This window comes from Lolium perenne, chromosome 4 (assembly GCF_019359855.2).
Source record: "Lolium perenne isolate Kyuss_39 chromosome 4, Kyuss_2.0, whole genome shotgun sequence".
In the NCBI taxonomy this organism is placed as follows: domain Eukaryota; kingdom Viridiplantae; phylum Streptophyta; class Magnoliopsida; order Poales; family Poaceae; genus Lolium; species Lolium perenne.
In genome coordinates, this window is record NC_067247.2 from 292,744,557 (window position 1) to 292,771,589 (window position 27,033).

The following is a 27,033-nucleotide window of genomic DNA, read 5'->3' on the forward strand; positions in this document are numbered from 1 at the left end:
AAGGATACTGCGACGGTTCTGCCACGACATGACCCGACGAAGAAAAAGCAGAGTGATTTTGGAATTATCAATTCCAAAACCAGGGGGGCATGTGTTATCACCAGAATTTGACCGAGTTAGAGGTGGGCCGCGATCAAGATGGGCTTGAAGAATATACATGGAAGAATATACGTGAATCGGCCTTATATGCAAAGTTTGGGCTAGTTTGCCCGTGTATCTGTAATATAGTAGGATACGTGTCGGTTAGTTAGAGTTTGGCTCGTGCACGGTTGGGATTATTCCCACGTTAGAAAGTCTACGGACTATAAATATGTATCTAGGGTTTATGAAATAAACAACAATCACGTTCACCAAAAACCAATCCAGGCGCATCGCCAACTCCCTTGTCTCGAGGGTTTCTTCCGGGTAAGCATCATGCTGCCTAGATCGCATCTTGCGATCTAGGCAGTACAAGTTTATTCGTTCATGCGTTGCTCGTACTGAAGCCTTTTTGATGGCGAGCAACGTAGTTATCTTATATGTGTTAGGGTTAGCATTGTTCATCGTATCGTATGCTGTCGTCGTGCAACCCTGAGACATCTAGCCGCCCTTACACCTATCTTAGGTGTAAGGGCGGCACCCCGCTTGATCATTATTTAGTAGATTCGATCCGTTATGGTTGCTCCTTGTTCTTCAAGGATTAGTTTAATATCTGCATAGTTAGGCCTTACAAACGGATTGAAGGATCCAGTGGCGCGTAGGGTGTAGTTTGCTAGCCCTAGACAGGATGTTCCGGGGATCAACCTCGTGTTGGTTTTTAGGCCTTGTCTAGGGACGGTTTACGATCACCGTGCGTGGCCGCCAGGCTCAATCACGAGTAGGATGTTCCGATTATGTGGTGAAAACCCTAAATCGTAGTAGATCGTTTTAGCTTTATATTGATCAAGCAGGACCACCATATATTCGTACACCTCGTGCGAATCATGGGTGGATCGGCTCTTTGAGCCGATTCACAGGACAACCTGAGAGCCGATCGAGGCTCGTATTTAATGTTTACGTGTATGCCATGCAGAAAACTAAGCGAGGCACATCCATCACCTTCCTGACCAGGTATAGGTCAGGTGGCACGCCCTTGCACCAGCATCGGACGTGCGTGCCGAGTCTTTGCGGGCCGTCGCTCGGAGGGACCAGGGCCAGCCGCAGTCCTGGGAGCCTCCCGGCTCTACTGTGCTGCCCGTCGCTGCTCGCCGGTGGGTTTCTGACCGCAACAGATCCGTGATTTGTAATAATCTTTTAGTCGTTCGTGTGTACAACTGGATTCGTTTTAAATCTTAATAAAGCAGAGGTTGGGGAAACCCATTTTGAGAAAAAAATCAATAACGGTAAAATAAAGTTAGGCAATCATCCTCCTAGTTACAAGAACTAAATGATGGAAACAAGAACTAGCAGTTGATGTATCTCCGTGTTGGCTTCCCTTAGCAATACTTTTAAAATCACTTCGCTAAACCTAGCCGAAAGAATGCTGCAATCGCCGAGAACCTACCACCCCCACATCCTACATAGTCTCCACCACCAGCATATTATCCGATTGAATGATAAACCGATTTGCACCCAATTCGTTGGGCTAAGCATAAACCCTCCATTAGTGCATAAGCTTCAGCTGTCATAGCATCCACTACAGATGGATGATCTCTTCCGTCATCTTTTCTTTCCTCGTTCCAACTTCTTATAGCTTCATGTCTACTCTGATGCTACGTGGGCTAGTGATCTCTCGAATCGCCGGTCCCTTTCCGCCTACTGTGTGTTTCGTGTGCCACCAAGAAATGAGGGAACCACCAAGAAGTTGCGAGCTATGACGTCACCTGATTATTGGAAGATTTTGGTGTTTCTATTGATGCTCCTACTCCTCTTCTTTGAGATAGTACTGGCGCTATCGGCAGATCCGGTGAAGCATGAGTTTAGCAAGCACATAGCTGTGTATTCCTCCTTTATGCGCGCTGCTGTGCAGAATTAGGTTCTCGCTCTACTGTATTTGCTTTCCGAGTTACAGTCGGCAGACTTCTTCATGAAGGTCAAGACTAGAGTGCATCATGATTTTTTTCTCTCCAAATTCAGTGTTGTTGATCCACCATAAATTTGAGAGGGAGGGTTAGAGATGTGTAGTCCCCTTTTCTATGTATCCCCATTGTATAAAATATTTTTTATACTTTATCACACATGTACATATCCTCATCGTTGCTCGTGAATGATATTTTCCCATTCCCAACAACAACGACACACAACATCTTCCTTTGGTGTGTGTTCCGTGTGTGTGAATTTATCTTTCAGGCTTTGGTGTTGTTAATTGGTCTCAGAACACTATATGGGGAAGTCGAGCATGCCAGAAAGAAGATGTGCCATGGCGGAGAGGTACCATATGCAGGTCACAGGAGATGACACAAAAGTGAAACTACCACCTGATCTTTGTATCGACTGATGCATACGGCCATAGCAAAAGTACCACGTGTCTGACTTGGCCTACTACACTAGAGCTAAGACTAGTCACAATGGGAAGTATCATACACATGATACTAGTTTATGATACTAACTTCACAATGCATAGTATCATAGTATCATCATATTTAATGTTTTGTAGAATTTCAATGCAAATGTGTGTACATGATGTGTTTGCCATTAAGTTTTCTAGTTTTACGTGCTATGATACGGTATCATATTATGACCACTCTCATCTCTTACCTCATTAATTGGTGTGCCACATCAGATTTTTACCAACATGGCATGCATGATACTAACTCCGTCCCAGTTCATAGAGCTTGCACGTATTTCTAGATCGTAAATTTTATCAATATAATACAAAATATATATTATAAAATATATATCACTAGAAAGCTTAGATGTTCTACTTTCTAATGATATAATTTTTGTACTACATAATTGATATTATGTTGGTCAAATAGGCAACCTAGGGATACGCGTAAGCCCTGTGAACTGGGACGGAGGGTACTACTTATGATACTCCCATTATGGCTAGTCTAAGATGAGTTTTCTTCAAGAGCTCTAGGATTCATGAAAACTAAAGAGATCATGGTTTTGCCAACGCTGCTTATAATATTATTAAATTAGTGACATTTATTATAAATTGGAGAGAGGGCTTATATAATTCTATGGGTCGAGTAATGGCTTGGCTTTTTTTGTGTGTAGACCACAAGTTTGGCTTGCTCCACTACCACCCGCTCTACCGTATAATTCTCTTCTGTAGTTTCCACCTTATGGAAGGGCCCACCAATCCATTGCAAGCCAATTCCTGTGAGGTTTTGTGTTCGTTAGCTTGTAGAAACACGGCTACCAGTCTTTCAAATTTTAGCTGCCTTCCGATTTACGCAATCTCGATCTAGTTCTGAATGTAATGTGTCGCACTGAGTTCTAGAAATACAAGACAGGACCTAGATTCCACGGAACCGAATTTACTATATGGGCAGAAAAAATTGTATTTCTAGACTACCCGAAATTTTAAATAATTGTTTTGCATGTATGTATGAAAAATTTACAAATTTCAAATAAATAATATGAAGAAAACTTACCGGTACAGTAATTTCTGTAACTTTGAGGACGGAACAACTAGGTAACCTAGTCCCGGACTAAATTTAATAGTTCTAAATGTTCCCTTTGCGCTGAGTTCTATCTAGTGTGGCAAACTCTTCCACACGAAAACATTATTTATTTGATGGTGCAATTGTCTTAGTTTCACAACCGAATCTAAAATTTAAGAGCATCTGATTATTATTTATTGATGCTTAAACGTTGGATGAAATGGTAGGACTGTAATTGTTGATTGACTAGGCTTTTTTATTAATTCAAAATTTTGGTTGCGTTGGTCAGGACATGAAGTTTGATATGATATCAAAACAAGTGCATAAAAGATTAAATTGTGACGAGCACTATCCATCCGTCACTCTCTAGTGGTTCTCAGGTGGTCAAGGTGGGTAACACCCGCGATTTTAAGATCGATGACGACATGGACAACAAGAATAAGATGATGATGACCGGTGATGCTAATAGGTAGATTAAGTTTCTATTCAAGTTGATTTCTATTCAAGCTCGATGACGACATGGACAACAAGATTTTTTGTACTAATGGACCTAATGAATCATTATCCTGTAATACCTTGATGAACAAACGATCGGAACCAAGACCACTCTTTCCCCCTCCCTCTCTTCTCGTCCCCTCTCGAGTGTTCCTCCTCCCCCCTGAGAGTCGGCCGTCGGCCCTGGTCCCTGTCCCTCTCACCACCGGTGCTTGCGCTGGTTGGTGTAGAGATGCATTAGGATGTTGGGCTTCTCTCTTCAATAGTGCTAGGTTTAGGTTGATGATTAGATCTAGTCTTGTTGAGTCTACCCATGTGGAGTCTGGCGCCATGCCATGGAGGAGTTCACCGCCGAAGTTCGTGCGCGGCTGGTGGTGGTGGGTGGTGGTTTGGTGGTTGGATGTGGAGCTCCAGAGGTTGGAGACTAATACATCCTGCAACAACATCTCCCTCTCCTCTCCAATAAAGCTCAGGTGCTGCCCAGATCTGCTGGTGCTAATTGCTTTGCTTGTGATGCTTGGCTGTCATGGTGGCGGTGACATCGTTTATGGAGGGATCTGGCCCAGATCTCGGTCTGAGTGGCAAGAAGGCTATGTCCCCAACGATGGAGATGCTGCCTAGAAGATCGAGCGATGCACTCGTTTGTGATGGAAGATGACCCGATTGCTTTTCCCTTTTTATGTTTCAAGGTCTTTGTGTAAAAGTGTAGGTCCTGGTTCTAATTTTTTTGCACCTCGTTAGAGCAACTCTAACATAGCCTGTAAAACGGGCTGAAACTGAAAAAGTCCGGCGACTATACGGGTTCAGGCCGAGAGTGGGCCAGAACAGAGCCTGAACTCGCGGCCTGGCCCATAAAACGAGTTCGGGGGCCCGAGAAACTCAGAGCCCGCCCCGTATTAAAAGGGGCCGCAGAGGGGAGTTCGGTTTCTAAACCCTACTCCCCTCCACCGCTTTCACTACTGTCGCCGCCTGCTGCCTCCTCTCCGGCGAGCCATTCTGCCGCCTCTGACGCCGCTCCGCCGCTTCTGCCACCACCCCTCCGTCCGCAATGGGGAGGTTAAGACGCGCAGGTAGGGGAGGGGGCCGAATCGGCGGCGGGAAGGAACCATGGTGTCCGCCGGGTGTACGGTCGGAGGTGGACCGCGCGAGGCGGGCCCACTCCGACGGCGCATGGAAGCGGGTGTCATGGAAGTGGCTGTGTGCTATCGTGCGCCGGCAAGCGCGCGGGGAGGCACTAGAAGAAGTAGAAGCCGAGGCGCCCCCCGCCGGCTCGTGCAGCCCGCCGCTACCTCCGCGCAGCAACGATGACGCCGACGCAGACGGGCCGCCTGTAGCCTGCGGGAGCTCGGCGGAGGCGACGACGTTCGCGGTGGCGGCGCTCATCATCGTGTAGGAGTCGCTGACGAGGAAAAAAACCCTCCGCCGCCGACGGGAAGCGCCCCGGTGACAATCCGGGGACTAATCTAGTAGTTTAGGTCTAAATTAGCGAGTGTAGGTCAAACTATTATGTATTTTGGCTAGTTTAATGTAAATTATCGATGAATTAAGCTTGATCGGAGCAAAATGGATTCAATCCCGAGTTTGATTTTCCCGCGACTTTGATTTTCGCTTTTCCAGTTCACGAGTTTGGTTTCTGATCTACGCCATAACAAAAACCATCTAAACTCGACCAGTTCGGGAGACTCGACGGCGTCGGTTCGGAGATATACTGCTATGCTAGAGATGCTCTTATAATTTATAGCCCACCGCTAGAATGAATGCAGTATCTGGGTTCTTCGAGGACATTCTTTGTTAAAAAAAGTATCCTGTAATAGAAATTTCTCCATTTCCGAAATTACCTTGAAGCAAAATTACACGTGCCCTCAGCCAGCCACGCTCCCACCGCAAGCCTCCCTCGCCCCATTCCATATCCTCTCCTCGCCCGCCGCCGCCGCCAAGATCTTCCGACGAGCCCCCCCGGTCTCTCCTCCCTCTCGACGTACCACTGTACCAGCTCCTCCTCGCGACGCCCCACCGGACCATATCCTCCCAGACGCCCCGTCCCCATCCGCCCTCCTCCTGCAGGTACTCCCCATCCCCATCCGCCTGACTGACGCAGTCGTCTGGATGATCATATACTCGGTAGCAAGTGCATTCTCCAGAACAGAACCTCATAGATAGAGCCCCCACCGTCTTTGAAGGCCAGAACTAATAGCAGCGGTATACACCAAGTTTTAGCGCACACCTTTCCTTTTTTGCTGAACGTGGTTTTATGATAGTATTAGTTTATGGCGTGTTACTGTAATTTAAACTTTCTAGCTGCTGTGAAGTTCTCTCGGTTTAATGTGATATTGCAAATAGACCACTAATCGTTGAGAACTCAGAGCATTGTTTTTTACGAAAGTAAGCAGCGCTGATCGTGGGAGTGATGTTTTGGAACATGGGAGCATATGCTCCCTTTAGTTTAAAATGCATCTTACACACATTTTAAATTTCAAAAAAATTGAAACGAAAAATTCGCACGTATATCTTCATGTGCTACACCCTTACAAAGTTGTTTCATAAAAAATCGACTTTTCATGTGACGTGTGTAAAAAAGACAAAACTCAGTGCTAGAAATAATGCTTTTTACAAGATAAAATTTCTCTTTTTTACATAGTCCACAAAAAATGTTGGTTTTTCTTGAAACTTGACGAACACACATATATTATGAAGATGTACATGTAGAATTTTTTGTCAAATTTTTTTGACACTTCGAAATAAGATTTTTTGGTAGAGGGAGCATACGCACCCGGGAGCCGAATTGAATTTCTGGCGCTGATCTAATTAATTAAGGGGAGTAAACAGAGAGTAATACAATATAAAAGTGCAAGTTCAAAGAAGCAAGAAAAAAAAAACTATACTAGGGTGGTGGTGCAGATAATTCTTAGCCACCGCCGCAATGGCGGGTTGAATCACTTCGTCGCCTTGAGACTGGCAAATCTCCAGTGGGTTAGGTCCTCCACGATGATGTAGAGCAGAGCAGATTCAGATTTTGCGGTAGCATTGAAGATTCGGTGGTTCCTTTTTTCCGAACTGTCAATGGAGTGGAGCATATGTAGCATAGGCAATTTCTCTCGGTTGCCTTGCAGCCACCAGTTTGTGAGGGAACAGCCAGCAGATGGAGGAGGAGCTGAAGGCAAGCTAAACCGTGACTGGACTCGCCGTCAAACCTCAGAGCTGAATGAGCAGTGCACTCCTCGAAGACGGGAAACAGTCTCATTATGAATTCGGCAAAGAGGGCAAACAGGATTGTGTGGCCACCCCATCTTTGCTAGAATATTGGCTGTGAAGCACTTGCCATGAACGTCCAGCCACCGAGATCTTTGGGACTGCCGACCGTGGCGTGGACCATCGAACAAGAGATCTTTCCCGGAGCAATCGTCAAGACCAGACCAAAGGAATGAACGATGAAGCTTATCAATGAGCTTATTAAGCCACTTGGGGTGGTTGAGAGTACCATAAGTTGAAATATTGGCATCACAGAGAGCACAACAGTGACACAAAATTTACTGGGCTGCAATGGAAAGAAACTTGCACTTCCAACCGGCCAATATCAGCATAATAAGTCTGTTAACATTTATCCTATCACACCGATGATGCTACATTTTAAAACAAGTTCATTCACATCTGCCAGTATTGTGTGCTAGTGCTTTCCTTTATGCATTTCACTATTAAGATTGTTTGGAAAGGAGAAGTCATAATAGTTAACCTACTAAAAACAATTTCAGGAAGCAAAGTGCTCTGAAGTCTAAACCTCTTTTCAACTCCAAAGGATTGCGATGGCATGTCGACAGGCACTGGGATGGTCAGATGGAGAAGTGATGCGGCCAGAGTCGAAGCCCTGCTCCCGGCTGATGCGTCACACTGCTGGTATCTTCTCCGTTGGTGGCGCCCTTGCTTCCTGGGTGCTCTGTCGCCTTCACTATGGTAATTCTTCATGACATATTTTCCATGCCAATATTTGGTCTATTTATTCATTTTCAAACATTTGCACTTTTTTTTGTTAATATTACCTCCAAGGTTGCCATTCTCGTTGTTTTACCACCAATCCATACATGATTAATTACTAGTTTTGAGTGTTATTGGTCCTTGGAAGCAACTCGGGTGTGAAAGTGTTTAGCTTCGCTGACTGTTTCTGTTTTCATCAACTATCTAGGTCCAAGGATAACAGTTCCTAGAAGCCTGAGGTGGGCATCTTGTGGAGCAGTCTGCACGAGCTCGGCTTCGGCCTTTCTTGTGCGGCTCTTAAGCCCCGAGTGCGAACCGCAGAACATAGCAGCTTATGACAGACCTGAACGCGGTGCGCTTGCATAGGTAGTAGCATCATGAAATTTCAGCTGGATTCCCAGTGCGAGTTGCTGATCCAGGCTAGGAGATCGAGGCTTTTTCTGCCTCGTGGTACGTGCATACTGTGAAGCCTGAACTTTGTGGCCTCTGCATTTCCTTCACTGTCCGCATCGGTTTGTCTCGGAAACTATGATTTAGCATCGAAGTTGGTCCCTGATGCATGTTTGCAAACGGATATAGTATTTCTGGCCACATTTTCATACTAATAAGTAACGGTTTTGCTAATTCTCAGCTAGTTGAGAATTAACTTAGCTCGATTCAGGTACTTAAGTTGCAAGTAGGGTTGTAACTGAGAATTTTTCAGGTGCAAGTGAGTTTGCAACTAGGAAAAATGCCTCTTACCTTTAGACTTGTTTCGTGTCTTGTGCTAGTTGGGAGTTGCAAATGAGATTTGATGACATCCATTGACTGAGAACTTAGTTAATTCAATTAGTCACACCCAATAAGTAATTCATTTTTGGAAGGATAATAATAATAAGTATTTCTTAAGTAGTGATTCGTTTTAGGCAGTGGAAATGTGGAATAGTATGGCTATGCATAGTCTGAAACTTGTGAAATGCCAGGTTAACTGAACCGAACCGAGCCACACTCATCCCGTACAGTACAGATGACAAGCAGCGTGGTTCCAACCACTAATCTGAACCTTAGAACATAGTGGACGCAGACGAGAGAGAACCTACAGGTTACCAAGAAGAAACTCAACACAATGGTGATGCTCACGGCATGGGCTATTTTTTTTAGACTAACAGGGAGCGCTCCCCAGCTCCATCTTCTTTATTGAAAATGAAGCACATAAGCGTTTTTAACAACAGTGAAAACTAAAGATCCAGCCCATCAGTTAAAAACCGAGGGTCTTAGCAACAGGAAAGGCATGGGCTATTTGGAGAGAACGAAATGGGCGAGTCTTCGGGAATGAACACAGAAGTGTGCAACAGATCATCATCCATTGGGATTGGGCGAGCTTCGGTACCCCTGGTTTTCGTGGAGAACCAGGCTGCCAGTTCTCTCCTCTCTGTTTCTTGTACTTCTTCGGTTGGGGGTTGTTTCTCTGTCCTTGGTCTTTGTATTCGGTGTGTACTCTAGCCTTCGGGCTGTCTTCTTCCTTAATTCATTCACATGCAGTTTTCCTGCATGGTTCGAAAAAAAAAGGAATAACTTCAGTACTTGTAGTGGGCCAGAAGTAATGAGCAAGGAGATCATATTGCCATGACGGTGTCGATCCCGAACCTATAACACACTTGAATGATGCCCAGTGTAGATGTACGAGTACAATGGCGTTGAACTTGAACAGAGAACAATTGATCATCCTGACATATACCTTTGACAAATATCTACTGATTTTGTAATTTCCACATTTCTAAGCAGGTACTCCTTCCGTTCCATATTAGTTGTTGTTGATTTATGTGGCTTCACCCTATTGATCAAGAAAGATGCAATATATGGCATGTTTATGCATGATACATAAAAAGCTTGCATATTTACATTTACACCAGATCCAACTCATAACAAACACGCCAGCTCTCTCTCAGGGCATCTCCAACGCGGAGACCCAAACCCAAAAACGGAGACCACTTTCGTCCGTTTGGGTAAAACTTGCTCCCAACGCGCGGAACTAAATAAAAAACGGATAGCTATGGTGTCCGGCACGATCCAAAGCCGGACCAAATTTGGGAGCAATTTGGGACGCCTGCGGACGTATGTGGTTATCCGCGCGTGTTATCCCAAACCCCACATGGCAGTCACACTAGTCAATCCACCTAGACCCCCACAGCCTTCTCTCTCCTCTATCCTTCTCTTTTCTTTTTCTGCCATGGATGTTGGCTTCGCTCTCCATCGGAATAGGGCTCGCCGGCCAACCGCCGCCGTCGAGCTCGCGTGGAGGCTCCCCGCTAAACACGACCCCTTTTTTCGTCCATGCCGGAGGTCGCCGCGGCCGAAACAGAGCACCGGCGCGGGAACGGACGTCGGCCATTTGCCATGCCGTCGTGGGCGGAGCTCGCCGCGACGGAGTGCGTGCACGGGCGCCGACCGCGCGAGACACGGGCCGGGACGGAGCTCGCTGCGACGAGCGCGAGCACGGGCGGCACGGGTGGCCACGCCCCGCGCCTCCTCGCTCCGGCCACGGGCGCGCCGAGTCCCGCGCCGCGTCGTCCCGGCCGCGTGGGGCTCTCCTGCGGCCGCGCCGTCTGGCCTATGGCGCGACGGAGAACCAGCGGGAGCGCTGCGGCCCGCGGCTGCGCGCCTAGGTGGGCGTCTCCGACGCGGGGCGGCGTCGGCAGCGAGGGTGGAGCGGGACGGAGTTGTCCGTGCGGTGGCGGAGCCGGCCGCGCGAGGCACGGGCGGGCGCCGCCGGCGCGTCGGCCACGCGCGGGCACGGGCGAGGGCAGGGCGGCGCTGGCCACGGGCACGAGCAGCAGCTGAAGCTCGGTGGATGCGGCCACGGGCACGAGAAGGGGCGGCGCTGGCCGCGTCGGCCACGGGCGGGCACGCACGGGCGGTGGCGGAACCGTCCTCGCCGGGGCGGAGGTCGATGCGGGCGGGGCCTGCCGGAGCGGAGCTTGCCGTGGCGGAGGTCGACGCGGGCGGGCGCGCCAGGGTGTGGCAGGACGGGCACGCGCGGAGCGCGCTAGGCTGAGGCTCGAGGCTGCCGGGCCGAGGCTCGACGGGGCGGGGCGGGGCGAGCTCGCCGGGGCTGGTTCTTGGACAACTAGTAGTAGTATGGCTAGGGAAGAGAAATGATTTGGGTCTCACACTGCGTTAGGGCATCTCCAACAGGGGCACCCAAACCCAAAAACGGACCCCGGATTGGTCCGTTTGGGTAAAACCAGCTCCCAACGCGCGGACCCAAATTAAAAACGGACAGCTGCTGCGTCCGAAACGACCCAAAGCCAGACCAAATTTGCGTGGCTTTTGGGGCGAGCCGGACAAGCGCGGGCGTGCTTTTCTATCCGCACATGTCCGTTCGTGGCCCATTTGGCAGTGACAGAAAAAAGGCCCCAACAACTTCTCTCTCCTCGGCGTTCTCTATTTGCTTTTTGCCATGGAAGTATCCATGGCTGCCCGCCGGAGTTGAGCTCGCTCGGCCAGGTTTCGCCGTCGCCTCTCCTGGAGGTCCTCAACGCCGCCGCCTCCTTTTTTTTTTAATCCCCGCTAGAAGTCGCCGGAGCCGAAATGGACATCGTGCCGCCGGACTCGATGCCGACGAGCCTGCCATGGCCGAGCCACGGCCGCGCCGCCCTGCCCGCCATGGCCAAGACACGCCCGCGCCGCCCGCCACGCCGTCCTGCGCGCGGGGCTCGCCCAGCCCGCCACGCCGTCCTGGCCGCGCCGGGCTTGTCGCCACGGCCACGCCGCGCGGGGGCTCGCCTCGCCAGGGCTGCGTCGTCCTGGCCCCGCGCCCCTAGCGCCGCCCGCCACGCCGTCCCGTCCGCGCGGAGGCTCGCCTCGCCAGGGCCGCGCCGTCCCGGCCGCGCCGCGCGGAGGCTTGCCTCGCGAGAACCAAGCGACGCGCGAGAGCGGCAACGACGGGCGCCGCCACGGCGCGCGAGGGCGAAACCGGGGGCTGCCGGCGCGGCTTGGGCGTGGACGGGGCCGGCAGATGCGCAGATGTTGGGAGATGGCCTGGCGGGCCGCGCGGCCCTCGCACAGTCGCAGCCTCGCGCCGTGGTGGGCAGGGGGACGCGCAATCGCTGGGCGGACGCGCCGTGGTGGGCAGGGCGGACGCGCAGCTGCTTGGGCGGACGCGCCGTGGTGGGCAGGGCGGAGCCTCGCCGGTCTTTGGGAGATGGCACGGCGGCCCGCGCGGCCCTCGCCTGGTCGCAGCCTCGCGCCGCCCCGCCACCGTCTGCGCGCTGCGGCTGCTCGATGCCGAGGTCGGCGCAGGTCGGCATCTTCGTCTTCCGCGGTGGGAGGTGGAACAGGGCGCGCACGGCGGCCTCCTCCAGCGACGGGGCCGGCACTGCGGCCTCCTCCGACCTCCTCCGGCGACGGGGCCGGCACTGCAGCCTCCTCCGGCGTTGGCTACAGAGTAGTACTACTTCAGAATTTTTACCAAGAAAAAAAGAGAAAGAAATAGGAGATGCTGTTTGGGTCACACGGTTGGGGAGTAAAATGGGTCACGACCATCCGTCCGCGTCCGCGTGTCCGGAGGCTGACCCAAACGACCAAAACTGGACAGCCCAGCGTGTCCGTTTGGGTCGCGCGGTTGGAGATACCCTTAGGGAACATAAAAAGGCACGGACATCCTTATCTGTCCGCGTGTCCGGAGATCGACCCAAACGGCTCAAAACCGGACAATTTATACGTCCGTTTGGGTCGTGTGGTTGGAGATGCCCTCACACCCTCATTGCTCATGCGTGACAGAGAATAGCATTTGGCTACTCATTCGAGGGAGAATTCACGCTCTCCTAATCTCCTCTCGCTTATCTACATTTCCCTGGAAACACGTCAGCTGGTTTATCTGTTGCGTATATACACATTTCTGAGGATGGACGTATGCACTTTTAGTTAGACAGTGTACATCGTGAGACCGCTTTGCACACCTGTTTCCCAGCACCCCCGCTGCACAAATGGTGCCACCCTCCTCGTGCGATTCCGCAATATAGACACCTCAGTACCAAGCAACCTGCGCCACCGCATGCTCTGCCCATTGATCGAGTCGAGCAGCGAACACCATGGCAGTCCGTCTTCACCATTTCCTCATCCTCGCCGCACTCCTCCCGCTGCTTGCCACCGCATCAGCGTCGACTGCCGGCGACATCGCGGCGACTAGCACCAAGAAGGTGCGCGTGGAGGTCTACTACGAGTCGCTGTGCCCCTACTCGGCGCGCTTCGTGGTGAACCATCTTGCCAGAGCGTTCAAGGACGGTCTCCTCAACGGCGCCGACGTCACCTTCGTCCCCTATGGCAACGCCAAGGTCGGCGCGTCCGGCGCCATGTCCTGTCAGGTGTCCACTCCGTAATCTTCAGTCTCTTCTCTCCTCAAGAACACAAGTTTCTTTGCAACCATTGCTGACGTTGTTGAGCTGCAAGGATCGTCAGAGTAGAACCTGTGAATCGTTTGCCAGTGCGTGGTAGTGCCGCTAATACTGTTGGGATGTTGGCTTGTTGCAGCATGGCTCCGACGAATGCCTTCTGAACACGGTGGAAGCTTGCGCCATCGACGCCTGGCCAGATGTGGTAATTAGTTAACTTCAACTGCAGGAGGTCCATAGAGCAATATAATGTGCTCCAAATCTCCAAACTTTGATTGCTGTGGCTCCTGAATTTGATTGCAGAATGTGCATTTCGGTTTGATCTACTGTATCGAGGACATGGTGGTGAACAACAGGCGTGCCGAGTGGGAGTCCTGCTTCCAGAAGCAGGGGCTTGACGCTAGCCTTGTCACCAAGTGCTACAGGAGTGGGCATGGCGCCAGGGTCCGTTAAAATTGCCTCTGCGTCGAATCAGTCGCATACATTCTCCATGCGAATTAAGTTTATTATAACCGCGGTTTGTTGCATTTTGTTTTGCTCCATCCAGCTCGCGCTCCAGCATGGGAGACAGACTGCTCAGCTTGTGCCTCCACACAAGTTCGTTCCATGGGTCGTGGTTGACGGCAAGCCGCTCTACAACGTTAGCGAACACCCAACTTTTAGATCCAACCATGATGAATGTAACCCTCATTTTGCTGACTTGTTTCGGTTTCAGGATTACCGGAACATTGAATCTTACGTCTGCAAGGCATACAAGGGCAATCCTCCCAAGGCTTGCCAGGGCCTAGGCGATCAGTATCCAATCATACAACAGGTGGTGGAGCCAGACCACGGCGTAGTCGGTTCCAACTCCGGCGATATCGAGCCCTGTCGTGCTTCCTATGACGGCGCCGAAGAAAATAACATGGTGCTAGCAGACGGTGACGTTTGATAAGTTTCCTTTTGGGGATCTTACATGTGAACATAGAGCATGCAGTTCGGGTCTTTCTGATCAGGTTAATAATGGAGACTAGATCTCCCAGTGTGTAATAAAATCAGTTAGGCCTTGTTTGGCACTAAAGTGGTGTGGGGATTAGTGAGGTAATAATACTTTAAAGTATTGGGTGAAATTCTATCGTCACCTAATTTCCATAAAACCCTATGCCTAATCCACTAGGTAGAGATAGAGTATTGGGATTAAAAAAAATACACTAAAATTTGAGAAAATATGAGGATAATCAAGGATTAAACTCGCACATACTCTAGCACTAAACATGCATTTAGAATAAGTGGAGATTTAAAGTTTGGTGCAAATTATCTCCACCAATCCCCACTAAAACTCTAGTGCCAAATAAAGCCTTATGGTGCCACAGGATAATGCTTTCAATCAATCATGAGATCTAACTAGATGTGACCCCTAGCCCTCCTCGAGCCTAGACCGCCCATCCCGCCATTACTAGGGTGCGGATTGGCTAACTTTGCCGGGCTCAAAGTCAGCTAACTTTGAGTCACTGACAGGTGGTCCCCATGCAACATAGGGTCCACATGTCAGTGGCCCAAAGTTAGCCAACATGAAGTTAGTGAATCTTGGCGGCCACCCCAGGGCCTTTCATCCGGAAAAGCCCGTGAGACAGCATCTACTCCAGCCTTTCAGCACTAGTGATGCGGGGTGGCAGCGGCTAGGGTGTCTTAGCTAATTGGAGGTGGCGATCGGCGCAGAGTCCAGATGGCGGCTGCATGGTCCATGCTGTTAGACTTTATATGTATTGTAAATGTATTGGCATAGAGTGGTACTCTACCCAATACGGTACCCCTCTGTATACGGCCATGAGGGGGTTTTTCTCACCAAAATAACATGTAGCATGAACCCAGGACCACAACATCGTTTCCCGGCCCCAACTTCAATAGCTAGTTGTTTTCACCATGCTCACCCCAGTAAGCAACTTATACGGCCCCTCATCTCCACACATGAAGGTTATAGTGGGGAAAGGGGTAGGCGCCGCACCGTTTTCGACGTCGTTCACATGAGGAAGTCTACACCACAAACCTTGTATCACATTGGAGCAAACTAACCGGATCAGTTATGACGGGCTCTTTGATGGAAGCTCCTTTGTGGTAACTAAATTTTCTATCTAATTGGATGGAAGCTCCTTTGTGTATACTAAAGACATCTTGATAATCCTAGTTAGTCAAGTTGTGTGTACAAGAAATTGGAAAATTCATAATAAGTATAATAATTTGGTCATTAGTATTTTCAATAACTACTATATATATTGCATTCATTGTCGGATTAATATTGAACACACTAACTTATAAGACACACTGGAGAACGAAAAAAGGCAGACAATCAAGCTAACGGTTAGATTTAAGCTTATGAAGTTTCGATAAATTTTCTCACAAAATGTTACACTAGAAACTCCCTATTAAGATATTTTTGCTAGAACATACCCAATAGATATATCTACCAAATTATTAAATTAAGCATTAATGTAGATGCATACAATTTTTTCCTATATAGTTTTTCACGAAATACATTTCTTTAGTACATTGTAAGCGTAACAATTAATGCATATGCAATAAAAAGAATGTTACAATTAATATTACAAACATTTTCTATTTGATTAACCGTGGTAACAGTGCAATGGGGAAGATACAATAATTAGAATTGTACTATCATAAATTAACCAAGGTAGTCAGAGTCGGGATTCGGAGTCGGATCGATTTTCGTCATGCAGAATCGAGTCGTAGTATCGAATCGTAGAATCTGGGATCCTACCATACTTACTCAGAGAATATATTTTTATCACACATAAAGTTTGTGTAATAGTATAATGGAGATAAAAATTATAATACATTAAGTTTCTAGTAATAATCTTCTAGAAATAGATCATTTGAGATTTTGTAGGTAAATAAAGGGTACTAAAGCAAGTGAGAAGGGCTTGGGATTTTTAAGTAGTATCCTTGTATGGTTTTGCGGATGGGAAAAATAATGAGTTAGTAGAATCGGAAAAATCCATAAAAGGGATCGAGATTCTACATTATTCTAAAGGATTCTATGATTCGGATCGGGACTCAACATGGATTCTACGCGATTGGGATTCATAGTGGGATTTGGATCGATACGGTGATGTAAGATCGTCAAATTGTTGGATTCCGGTAGTAGGATCGGGATTCTGACTACCTTGAAATTAACTTAAATTGAAGTATAAAACTTTAGAGTAAATTTAAATTATCAAACTCTCCATATATCAAAAATTCATCCTACTTGAGGGCAACCAGGTCATCAATGCCCTCTACCATAAGGTGTAATGGACACTTGACCAAGGATGAAATAAGTGGATTTTTTTTTTTGAAATAAGTGGATATAGGCCGCCAACACACCGCGGTCTAGCTATAAAGAATCTTTTTTGTAACATGATCCTTGATAAAAAAAGAAGTATGGGTGAATTTCAAGAAAGACATCATTATCAAGGGCAAAGCGATGAACCGATAAGAGATTTCTTTTGAGGCACTGGGAACATGCAAAAAATTGCGAAGTCGGAATGATTGAACAGAGTTACAAATTATTGAATTACCAACATGGCAAATATCTATACCTTCTCCACTAAAGGTGTTCATCTTGTCGCGGCCTTGGTAAGTGTCACGAACTGAAAGGATATTCAGTGGTGATGTGGGGTGTAGCTCCAGTATGTGAGTACCAATTTGTATCGATGCCATATGCATGAGCTTCATCATCATCATTATACTGGAACCGATACCAACAATCTTTGGCGGGTTGACTTTCTCTATGGCAGATTTGACAAGCGACATTAATCCATGGGGTAGTGCGACGGCGACCACGTCCACTGCCACCACCATTAGGTGCGCGTCCACCACGACCGCCCCCTTGACTTGACTTGAGTTGTTGAAGCGGGAACGATCATCTTGGCGCCTCTCATCTTGGCATCTATCACCATGTCGATCATCATATCGTCGATCGTCATAACGTCGATCTTCATACCATCGTCCTTCTGGGCCACCATAGTTGCGTGGATGGTAGCCACCCCCATCGCCGCGATTCCACATCCTTTCTGCAACATTAGCCGGGGACTCAAAACCTCCATCATTGCTGGAGGAGAGCATCTGGTGGCGTTGCTCAAAGGACTGAACTTGAGAGTATAATTCAGCAATCGTAAGAGACATCTTGACAATCCCAAATGCAGCAACCAGGGAGTCATAGCGACTTCCTAGTCCGGCTAGAAGAAACGAAACAAGTTCATCATCATCAAGAGGTTTTCGGCGGCCGCCATCTCATCTGCAAAACCTTTCATCTTGGTGAAGAACGCCGAGATTGAAAGATTATTCTTCTTTGTGTTCGCCAATGCGATCATGAGATTTGTGACCTTGGACACGCTTTGTGAGACGAACATCTCCTCTACTGCCTTCCTCACATCGGCAGCATGTTCCATCCTAAGGACGTGCATGAGGATTTCCTTGGAGAGGGATTGGAGAAGATACCCTAATAACCGGCTCCTTTTCTTTATCTGTATTTTCCACGACCATCGTCTTTGACGGCGCAATGTCAGTGCCATCAAGAAGGCCGGTAAGTTGGGCGCCACGTATCTCAGGCAAAACATGGGCGCGCCATAGAATGTAGTTGCTCCGCGTCAGAAGCTCGGTCGGCAGAGAACCAACATTGATCTCAGCGAAGGTTGAAGACGAAGACACCATATCCGCTGATTTTGGTTGAATTTGACCGATGAAGTAGTTGGATCTCTTAGGAAAAATGTGGCTCTGATACCATGAAAAGGTTTCAATTTGGTTGGATTCTACTCGATACAATGATCGAGGTTTTCATGTATATTTATATCAGAAAGATCCGTGCACCATCGCAAGCCGACTCATACAGAAGGAGGTGTTGCGGTCAGAAACCCACCGGCGAGCAGCGACGGGCAACACAGTAGAGCCGGGAGGCTCCCAGGACTGCGGCTGGCCCTGGTCCCTACGAGCGACGGCCCGCAAAGACTCGGCACGCACGTCCGATGCTGGTGCAAGGGCGTGCCACCTGACCTATACCTGGTCAGGAAGGTGATGGAGATGCCTCGCTTAGTTTCCTGCATGGCATACACGTAAACATTAAATACGAGCCTCGATCGGCTCTCAGGTTGTCCTGTGAATCGGCTCAAAGAGCCGATCCACCCATGATTCGGACGAGGTGTACGAATATATGGTGGTCCTGCTTGATCAAAATAAAGCTAAAACGATCTACTACGATTTAGGGTTTTCACCACACAATCGGAACATCCTACTCGTGATTGAGCCTCGCGGCCACGCACGGTGTTCGTAAACCGACCCTAGGCAAGGCCTAAAAACCAACACGAGGTTGATCCCCGGAACATCATGTCTAGGGCTAGCAAACTACACCCTACGCGCCACTGGATCCTTCAACCCGTTTGTAAGGCCTAACTATGCAGATATTAAACTAATCCTTGAAGAACAAGGAGCAACCATAACGGATCGGATCTACTAAATAATGATCAAGCGGGGTGCCGCCCTTACACCTAAGATAGGCGTAAGGGCGGCTAGATGTCTAAGGGTTGCACGACGATAGCATATGATACGATGAACAATGCTAACCCTAACACATCTAAGATAACTACGTTGCTCGCCATCAAAAAGGCTTCAGTACGAGCAACGCATGAACGGCGAATAAACTTGTACTGCCTAGATCGCAAGATGCGATCTAGACAGCATGATGCTTACCCGGAAGAAACCCTCGAGACAAGGGAGTTGGCGATGCGCCTAGATTGGTTTGTGGTGAACGTGATTGTTGTTTATTTCATAAACCCTAGATACATATTTATAGTCCGTAGACTTTCTAACGTGGGAATAATCCCCACCGTGTACGAGCCAAACTCTAACTAACCGACACGTATCCTACTATATTACAGATACACGGGCAAACTAGCCCAAACTTTGCATATAAGGCCGATTCACGTATATTCTTTCATGTATATTCTTCAAGCCCATCTTGATCGCGGCCGACCTCTAACTCGGTCAAATTCTGGTGATAACACATGCCCCCCCTGGTTTTGGAATTGATAATTCCAAAATCACTCTGCTTTTTCTTCGTCGGGTCATGTCGTGGCAGAACCGTCGCAGTATTCTTCATCATGACGCCTCGCCTTCTTAACTTCTCTGCAATATTTGATAGCTTGAGCATCACTTCCTCGGAAACTGCAATGGCATTAAATCTCCACTAGGCTCCCCCTTATTTAACTGTACCGATCGATTCGCCTCTTCATCCCCCTCCTCTGTTCTAGCTATCGGCACCGAAAAACCCTCTTCTCCTGTAGCAATGTCTTCTTCTTCCTCCGTCTCCTCCGGCCTCTCTTTCCAATCCTCTTCCTCGAGCGAGCCGATGTCAGAGCCAGAGTGAGACTTCGACTTCGTGTCAGATGGCCCACCAGAAGCCCTCGTCGGATCAGATGGCGACCTGCCCCTGACTGATGGGGAGGTCGACCTCCAGTTCCTCATTGAAGGGGAACTGGAGAGCGAGAGCGAGGATGACCTCCACTCCTGGAGGAACCCCACTTCCTCCGATAAGGAGGAGGAAGAGGAAGACGAGGAAGAAGAGGAGGAACAGGAAGAAGAGGAGGAAGACGACTCCTCCTCCTCCGCTGGGTACCCGCCGGCGAAGCGCTTCCGCGCTTGGGCGGACAGTGAAGATGATGATGATGACGAAGGGGAAGGAGCTCCGGCCGAGGGCTGGGGCAGCAGCGACGAGGAGTTCTCCGGAAGCAGCGCCGGCTGCAGCTACGATGCCGACGACGAGGGCAGCGAAGATTAGTAGAGTAGGAACAATAGTACTCGAGCAATCGGCTCTTCTTTTGTTCCCCTTTTCTTGAGCAATCGGCTCCTCATTGCAAAAAACCCTCCTTTTATTAATGAAGAAGTATTTCCAATCAACTTTTTGCCGATAGTCAAAGTCAAACGACCTCCCAAAAAAGCCGATGGCATCGCATCGGTCTCTACCATAAAAACACGAGCAAGGCCGACCCAGCTGCCCCTCCAAGCGGTAACCTGCGACCTTCGTCTGAGAAAGCAAACTCAGATCCCCAAATCGCCGCCTGAGCAGTTCCAACTCATGGCCACCCGCATCCCAGATCTCGACCGCGCCGCCCCAACTCTACAGCGCATCCAATGGCGGAATCATCTAATACCAACGCCATGGTCTCCGGTCTGAAGGTAATCCTTAACCTCCTCTCGCCATTCGAATCGACGCTAGGATTAATAGCAAACACCTGAATTAATGTTTTATTCTGTTATTAATTTTAGGTTTCAGACATCCTACTGCCACATCCTTCTCTCGCAAATTCTATGTGCCTCGGTCCCCGTTCTTCCGAGAGTTCCGCCCTCTTAATTTCATGCGAGGCTAACAGAATCCCCTTCGTAAACCAGAACTTAGATCTGTCTTCCTGGGCCGACTGCCTGCGAGCCTGGCCTAATCCTCCTGAAGGCTGGGTGGCATGGTACAATAGAGTATCCAAAACCCACTATGCCACCTGGGAAGCCATAGGGATAGCCGATGCCTTGTCATTATCATTGTCTCCCCTTGAAAAGAATGAAAATATTCTGAAAACCATCGGCTACTTCTGGTCTGATGCACTGAACTGCTTCATGTTTGGCCATGGCCCTATGACACCAACTCTGCTGGATGTGGTCATGATCACAGGCCTAGACATTGCATCCCCCAGCCCTTCTGCATTCAAACTGCCGAAAGTTCCTTTCACCCTTTCCTCTAAAAAAGAGTGTACCAGCTGGGGTGCCTACCTCAATCGTTATATGAAAACCAAAGGCCCTGTGACAGAGAGAGAACACACAGCCTTCCTGAACTTCTGGTTGGAGCACTTCATATTCTGTGGCCCATCACTCGCCCCTACCAAGAATTACCTTTCCCTGGCTTATGAACTTGCCAGAGGCACCCAACTTGGCCTCGGCAAACTGTTTCTTGGAGAGGTCTATCGATCTCTTCAACTGATGTCTGTCAAACTATTCTCTCAAAAGACAGTTAAAACTGGCGGCCCCTGGTGGTTTATTCAGTTATGGGCTCAGCTGTACTTTCAGAACCAGATCCCAGATTTCCCACATTTGACCACCTGCACCTTCCCGGATGCTAATGGCAAGGAGATCCGATGCACCAGCTATGGCCAAGCTTTGTATGGTCTCCCAGGCAGCAGGCTGATCCCTAAGGAAGCAGCAGGGTGGTTCAAGATTTTCTTCCAAGGTTTGGACAACCCCCTGTTCTTTCCTTATACTGAATCGGAGAACTTTGAGAACCCAGTCTCCTTCCGATTGGATAACTTTGCCGATGACGCTAGTACCCGTCATCTGTACTCCATCATGATCCGTCCTTGCTTTCTCCCAGTTGGCATGAGTACCTCAAACCGGATCATCAAGCCCGGTTATGAGTCTTATCAACCAGTAGTAGTAGCCCGACAACTTGGCCTCGGGCAGGTGCCTCCACACTTCTTCCTACACCACCTGACAGCAAGCAGAGCCGAACTGCCTGACATCCTCACTGGCCAAAGGTGCTATACCTTCTTTGATGCTCTGGCCGTTCCAATTCCCCACAACCTCCGTTTCACCTTCACTACCGATGGTTTCGAGACTTGGTGGTCCATGTGGAAGACCCATGCCTTCAGAAGAGCTCTAGGACCGCTGCTGAGATAACTTGATGCTGAGTATGACGTTCCTGCCGACCAGGTACCATTACTTATAAATTTCTTGCAATGGCTTATGGTGATTGTCTGTAATCTGACTCCATCTCCTGGCAGCAACAAGATGGCCCAGTTCCTACGCAAGCCGATGGCTCCCCCTTCGAATTCCTTCCTCCGGCCCCAGTGGTTCTCTTCTGCCAGAGCTCGCCACCCCTGAAGAAAGTCATAATGCAGAGTCAGCCGATTTCACCGAAATCGGCTCCCAAGAGTAAAGCATCTTCGGGGCCGGATGCCCCCCGAGCCTCAACTCAGGCGAGGACGGCCGTGAGGAAGGTGGCTGCCAGAAAGACCCTGAAGCGCAAAGCTCCTGCCCAAGAAAGCTTGCACGTACGTTGACTTGTGCCCTGTCCACTTTTATCTGCTTCCCAGTCTTTTGCAACATGCTTGTACTTCTTTCTCTGCACTTCCACCGAAGAGAACTCCAGTGGGGACGCAGGGTCCAGCCAGAGGGATTCGAGCTCGGGCAACTCCGAGAGGTCCACCACACAGAGCCAGACGGCCTCGCCAGCGCCGGCTTCTAAGAAAAGGTCGATTCCCGAGCCCCCTGTCCCCCAAGCCCCGATCAAATCAGGGTCACGCGTGAAGCGTCGATGCGTCAAAAGGGCTCGCAAAGACCCACGAGCTTCTCCATCAAGCCAGGAGGTCTCAAATGTAATTATCTCCCTGGTTTATATTTTCACGCTAACCCATTGCCACTTGGATCGGCTAATTACTTCCTTTTGCAGACCAATGATACCTCTAGCGGAGACGTCGAGGAGGTACTGATACCGTTCGTCACGCTAGACCTAGCCACCTCGACGATCGTGGCTGACCAAGTGGCTCACCTAGCCAAGTCCACGGAAAAGCCAATTATCACGACATCGGCTGCTCCTCCTGCCTTGGGAGAGGTACACCCCACTTCCTTGGCTCTATTACTTTCTTCGTTGTATACTAACACCACTTTTGTTCGTCTTGTCAGGGTTGTGATCTCTCAAGCTTGCTGACGTTCGATCCTGAATCCATCGAACCAACTACTTCCAAGGCAAGTGAAGAGCCCAGTCCTAGCACGGTCCATGGTCCACTCCAGCGTCTCAAGGATTTGCTCTCTTCCTCAATTGAGTCCCTGGTTGAAAATTCTGAGGAAGTCAAAGGCATCCTCGAAGATATCCAGCCCCATCTCCCTATGACACTGCAAGTGAAGCTTTGGCCAGCTGTGACTCTGTCGGTCTTCAAGTCAAGGGTGCAGTCGGCTCGCCAAAGGATTAATCTTCGCCACACCCAGCTTCCATTGAGAACCGATATTGCGGACAAGTGTCAACGGCTCAACGAGAAGAAGGCTGCTTTAGACGCCAAAACTGACACTTCTGCCAATAGTGCCGAACTCGAGACCCTGCGTAAGGAACTGGAGAACCTTGAAGAGAGGGTCAGGGTGACCAAGCAGCTTATCCAAGACAAGGAAGCCCTTATTGCCCACTCTCAAGAGGAAGCGAAGGGCCTCGTGATGGCGTGTAACTCACACGTTCGTTGGGAACCCCAAGAGGAAGGTATGATGCGCACAGCAACAAGTTTTCCCTCAGAAAGAAACCAAGGTTTATCGAACCAGGAGGAGCCAAGAAGCACGTTGAAGGTTGATGGCGGCGGGATGTAGTGCGGCGCAACACCAGGGATTCCGGCGCCAACGTGGAACCTGCACAACACAACCAAAGTACTTTGCCCCAACGAAACAGTGAGGTTGTCAATCTCACCGGCTTGCTGTAACAAAGGATTAACCGTATTGTGTGGAAGATGATTGTTTGCAGAAAACAGTAGAACAAGTATTGCAGTAGATTGTATTTCAGTAAAGAGAATTGGACCGGGGTCCACAGTTCACTAGAGGTGTCTCTCCCATAAGATAAACAGCATGTTGGGTGAACAAATTACAGTTGGGCAATTGACAAATAAAGAGGGCATGACCATGCACATACATATTATGATGAGTATAGTGAGATTTAATTGGGCATTACGACAAAGTACATAGACCGCCATCCAGCATGCATCTATGCCTAAAAAGTCCACCTTCAGGTTATCATCCGAACCCCCTCCAGTATTAAGTTGCAAAGCAACAGACAATTGCATTAAGTATGGTGCGTAATGTAATCAACAACTACATCCTTAGACATAGCATCAATGTTTTATCCCTAGTGGCAACAGCACATCCATAACCTTAGAGGTTCTTGTCACCCCTCCAGATTCACGGAGACATGAACCCACTATCGAGCATAAATACTCCCTCTTGGAGTTACTAGCATCAACTTGGCCAAAGCATCTACTAATAACGGAGAGCATGCAAGATCATAAACAACACATAGATATAACTTTGATAATCAACATAACAAGTATTCTCTATTCATCGGATCCCAACAAACGCAACATATAGAATTACAGATAGATGATCTTGATCATGTTAGGCAGCTCACAAGATCCGACAATGATAGCACAATGGGGAGAAGACAACCATCTAGCTACTGCTATGGACCCATAGTCCAGAGGTAGACTACTCACACATCACACCGGAGGCGACCATGGCGGCGTAGAGTCCTCCGGGAGATGATTCCCCTCTCCGGCAGGGTGCCGGAGGCGATCTCCTGGATCCCCCGAGATGGGATCGGCGTTGGCGGCGTCTCTGGAAGGTTTTCCGTATCGTGGCTCTCGGTACTGGGGGTTTCGTCACGGAGGCTTTAAGTAGGCGGAAGGGCAGGTCAAGAGGCGGCACGGGGGGCCCAGACCATAGGCCGGCGCGGCCAGGGGTGGGGCCGCGCCGCCCTAGGGTTTGGCCACCCCGTGGCCCCTCTTCGTTTCATCTTCGGACTTACGGAAGCTTCGTGGAAAAATAGGCCCCTGGGCTTTGATTTCGTCCAATTCCGAGAATATTTCCTTACTAGGATTTCTGAAACCAAAAACAGCAGAAAACAGAATCGGCACTTCGGCATCTTGTTAATAGGTTAGTTCCAGAAAATGCACGAATATGACATAAAGTGTGCATAAAACATGTAGATAACATCAATAATGTGGCATGGAACATAAGAAATTATCGATACGTTGGAGACGTATCAGCATCCCCAAGCTTAGTTCTGCTCGTCCCGAGCGAGTAAAACGATAACACGAGATAATTTTACGGAGTGACATGCCATCATAATCTTGATCATACTATTTGTAAAGCATATGTAGTGAATGCAGCGATCAAAACAATGTATATGACATGAGTAAACAAGTGAATCATAAAGCAAAGACTTTTCATGAATAGCACTTCAAGACAAGCATCAATAAGTCTTGCATAAGAGTTAACTCATAAAGCAATAATTCAAAGTAAAAGCATTGAAGCAACACAAAAGAAGATTAAGTTTCAGCGGTTGCTTTCAACTCGTAACATGTATATCTCATGGATATTGTCAACATAGAGTAATATAATAAGTGCAATAAGCAAGTATGTAGGAATCAATGCACAGTTCACACAAGTGTTTGCTTCTTGAGGTGGAGAGAAATAGGTGAACTGACTCAACATTGAAAGTAAAAGAATGGTCCTCCATAGAGGAAAAGCATCGATTGCTATATTTGTGGTAGAGCTTTGATTTTGAAAACATGAAACAATTTTGTCAACGGTAGTAATAAAGCATATGCATCATGTAAATTATATCTTATAAGTTGCAAGCCTCATGCATAGTATACTAATAGTGCCCGCACCTTGTCCTAATTAGCTTGGACTACCGGATCATCACAATGCACATGTTTTTACCAAGTGTCACAAAGGGGTACCTCTATGCCGCTTTGTACAAAGGTCTAAGGAGAAAGCTCGCATTGGATTTCTCGCTATTGATTATTCTTCAACTTAGACATCCATACCGGGACAACATAGACAACAGATAATGGACTCCTCTTTTATGCATAAGCATGTAACAACAATTAATAATTTTCTCATTTGAGATTGAGGATATATGTCCAAAACTGAAACTTCCACCATGGATCATGGCTTTAGTTAGCGGCCCAATGTTCTTCTCTAACAATATGCATGCTTAATCATAAGGTGGTAGATCTCTCTTACTTCAGACAAGACGGACATGCATAGCAACTCACATGAAATTCAACAATGAATAGTTGATGGCGTCCCAGTGAACATGGTTATCGCACAACAAGCAACTTAATAAGAGATAAAGTGCATAATTACATATTCAATACCACAATAGTTTTTAAGCTATTTGTCCCATGAGCTATATATTGCAAAGGTGAATGATGGAATTTTAAAGGTAGCACTCAAGCAATTTACTTTGGAATGGCGGAAAATACCATGTAGTAGGTAGGTATGGTGGACACAAATGGCATAGTGGTTGGCTCAAGTATTTTGGATGCATGAGAAGTATTCCCTCTCGATACAAGGTTTAGGCTAGCAAGGCTTATTTGAAACAAACACAAGGATGAACCGGTGCAGCAAAACTCACATAAAAGACATATTGAAAACATTATAAGACTCTACACCGTCTTCCTTGTTGTTCAAACTCAATACTAGAAATTATCTAGACCTTAGAGAAACCAAATATGCAAACCAAATTTTAGCATGCTCTATGTATTTCTTCATTAATGGGTGCAAAGCATATGATGCAAGAGCTTAATCATGAGCACAACAATTGCCAAGTATCACATTACCCAAGACATTTATAGCAATTACTACATGTATCATTTTCCAATTCCAACCATATAACAATTTAACGAAGGAGAAACTTCGCCATGAATACTATTAGTAGAAACCAAGGACATACTTGTCCATATGCTACAGCGGAGCGTGTCTCTCTCCCATAAAGTGAATGCTAGGATCCATTTTATTCAAACAAAATAAAAAACAAAAACAAACCGACGCTCCAAGAAAAAGCACATAAGATG

At 48.2% G+C, this 27,033-nt stretch overlaps 2 protein-coding genes across 2 annotated transcripts; both read left to right on the forward strand.

The window, feature by feature from the left end:
- Positions 1–5,928: 5,928 nt before the first annotated feature.
- Positions 5,929–8,683, forward strand: LOC127295780 (uncharacterized). The gene is made up of 3 exons (XM_051325776.2): positions 5,929–6,128; positions 7,814–8,012; positions 8,242–8,683. The coding sequence occupies exons 2-3, from the start codon at positions 7,865–7,867 to the stop codon at positions 8,397–8,399; spliced, it is 306 nt and encodes a 101-aa protein (XP_051181736.1). The 5' UTR covers positions 5,929–6,128; positions 7,814–7,864; the 3' UTR covers positions 8,400–8,683.
- A 3,576-nt stretch (positions 8,684–12,259) lies between these two features.
- LOC127295779 (gamma-interferon-responsive lysosomal thiol protein-like) lies at positions 12,260–14,502 on the forward strand. The gene is made up of 5 exons (XM_051325775.2): positions 12,260–13,378; positions 13,545–13,610; positions 13,709–13,849; positions 13,953–14,045; positions 14,121–14,502. The coding sequence occupies exons 1-5, from the start codon at positions 13,106–13,108 to the stop codon at positions 14,334–14,336; spliced, it is 789 nt and encodes a 262-aa protein (XP_051181735.1). The 5' UTR covers positions 12,260–13,105; the 3' UTR covers positions 14,337–14,502.
- The last annotated feature ends 12,531 nt before the right edge of the window (positions 14,503–27,033 follow it).

Coding starts and splice junctions, on each gene's coding strand:
- LOC127295780 (XM_051325776.2), top strand. CDS start 7,865: ATGGCATGTCGACAGGCACTGGGATGGTCAGATGGAGAAGTGATGCGG. Junction 8,013..8,241: donor GCTCTGTCGCCTTCACTATG/GTAATTCTTCAT, acceptor TCAACTATCTAG/GTCCAAGGATAACAGTTCCT.
- LOC127295779 (XM_051325775.2), top strand. CDS start 13,106: ATGGCAGTCCGTCTTCACCATTTCCTCATCCTCGCCGCACTCCTCCCG. Junction 13,379..13,544: donor CCGGCGCCATGTCCTGTCAG/GTGTCCACTCCG, acceptor GGCTTGTTGCAG/CATGGCTCCGACGAATGCCT. Junction 14,046..14,120: donor ACGGCAAGCCGCTCTACAAC/GTTAGCGAACAC, acceptor TTTCGGTTTCAG/GATTACCGGAACATTGAATC.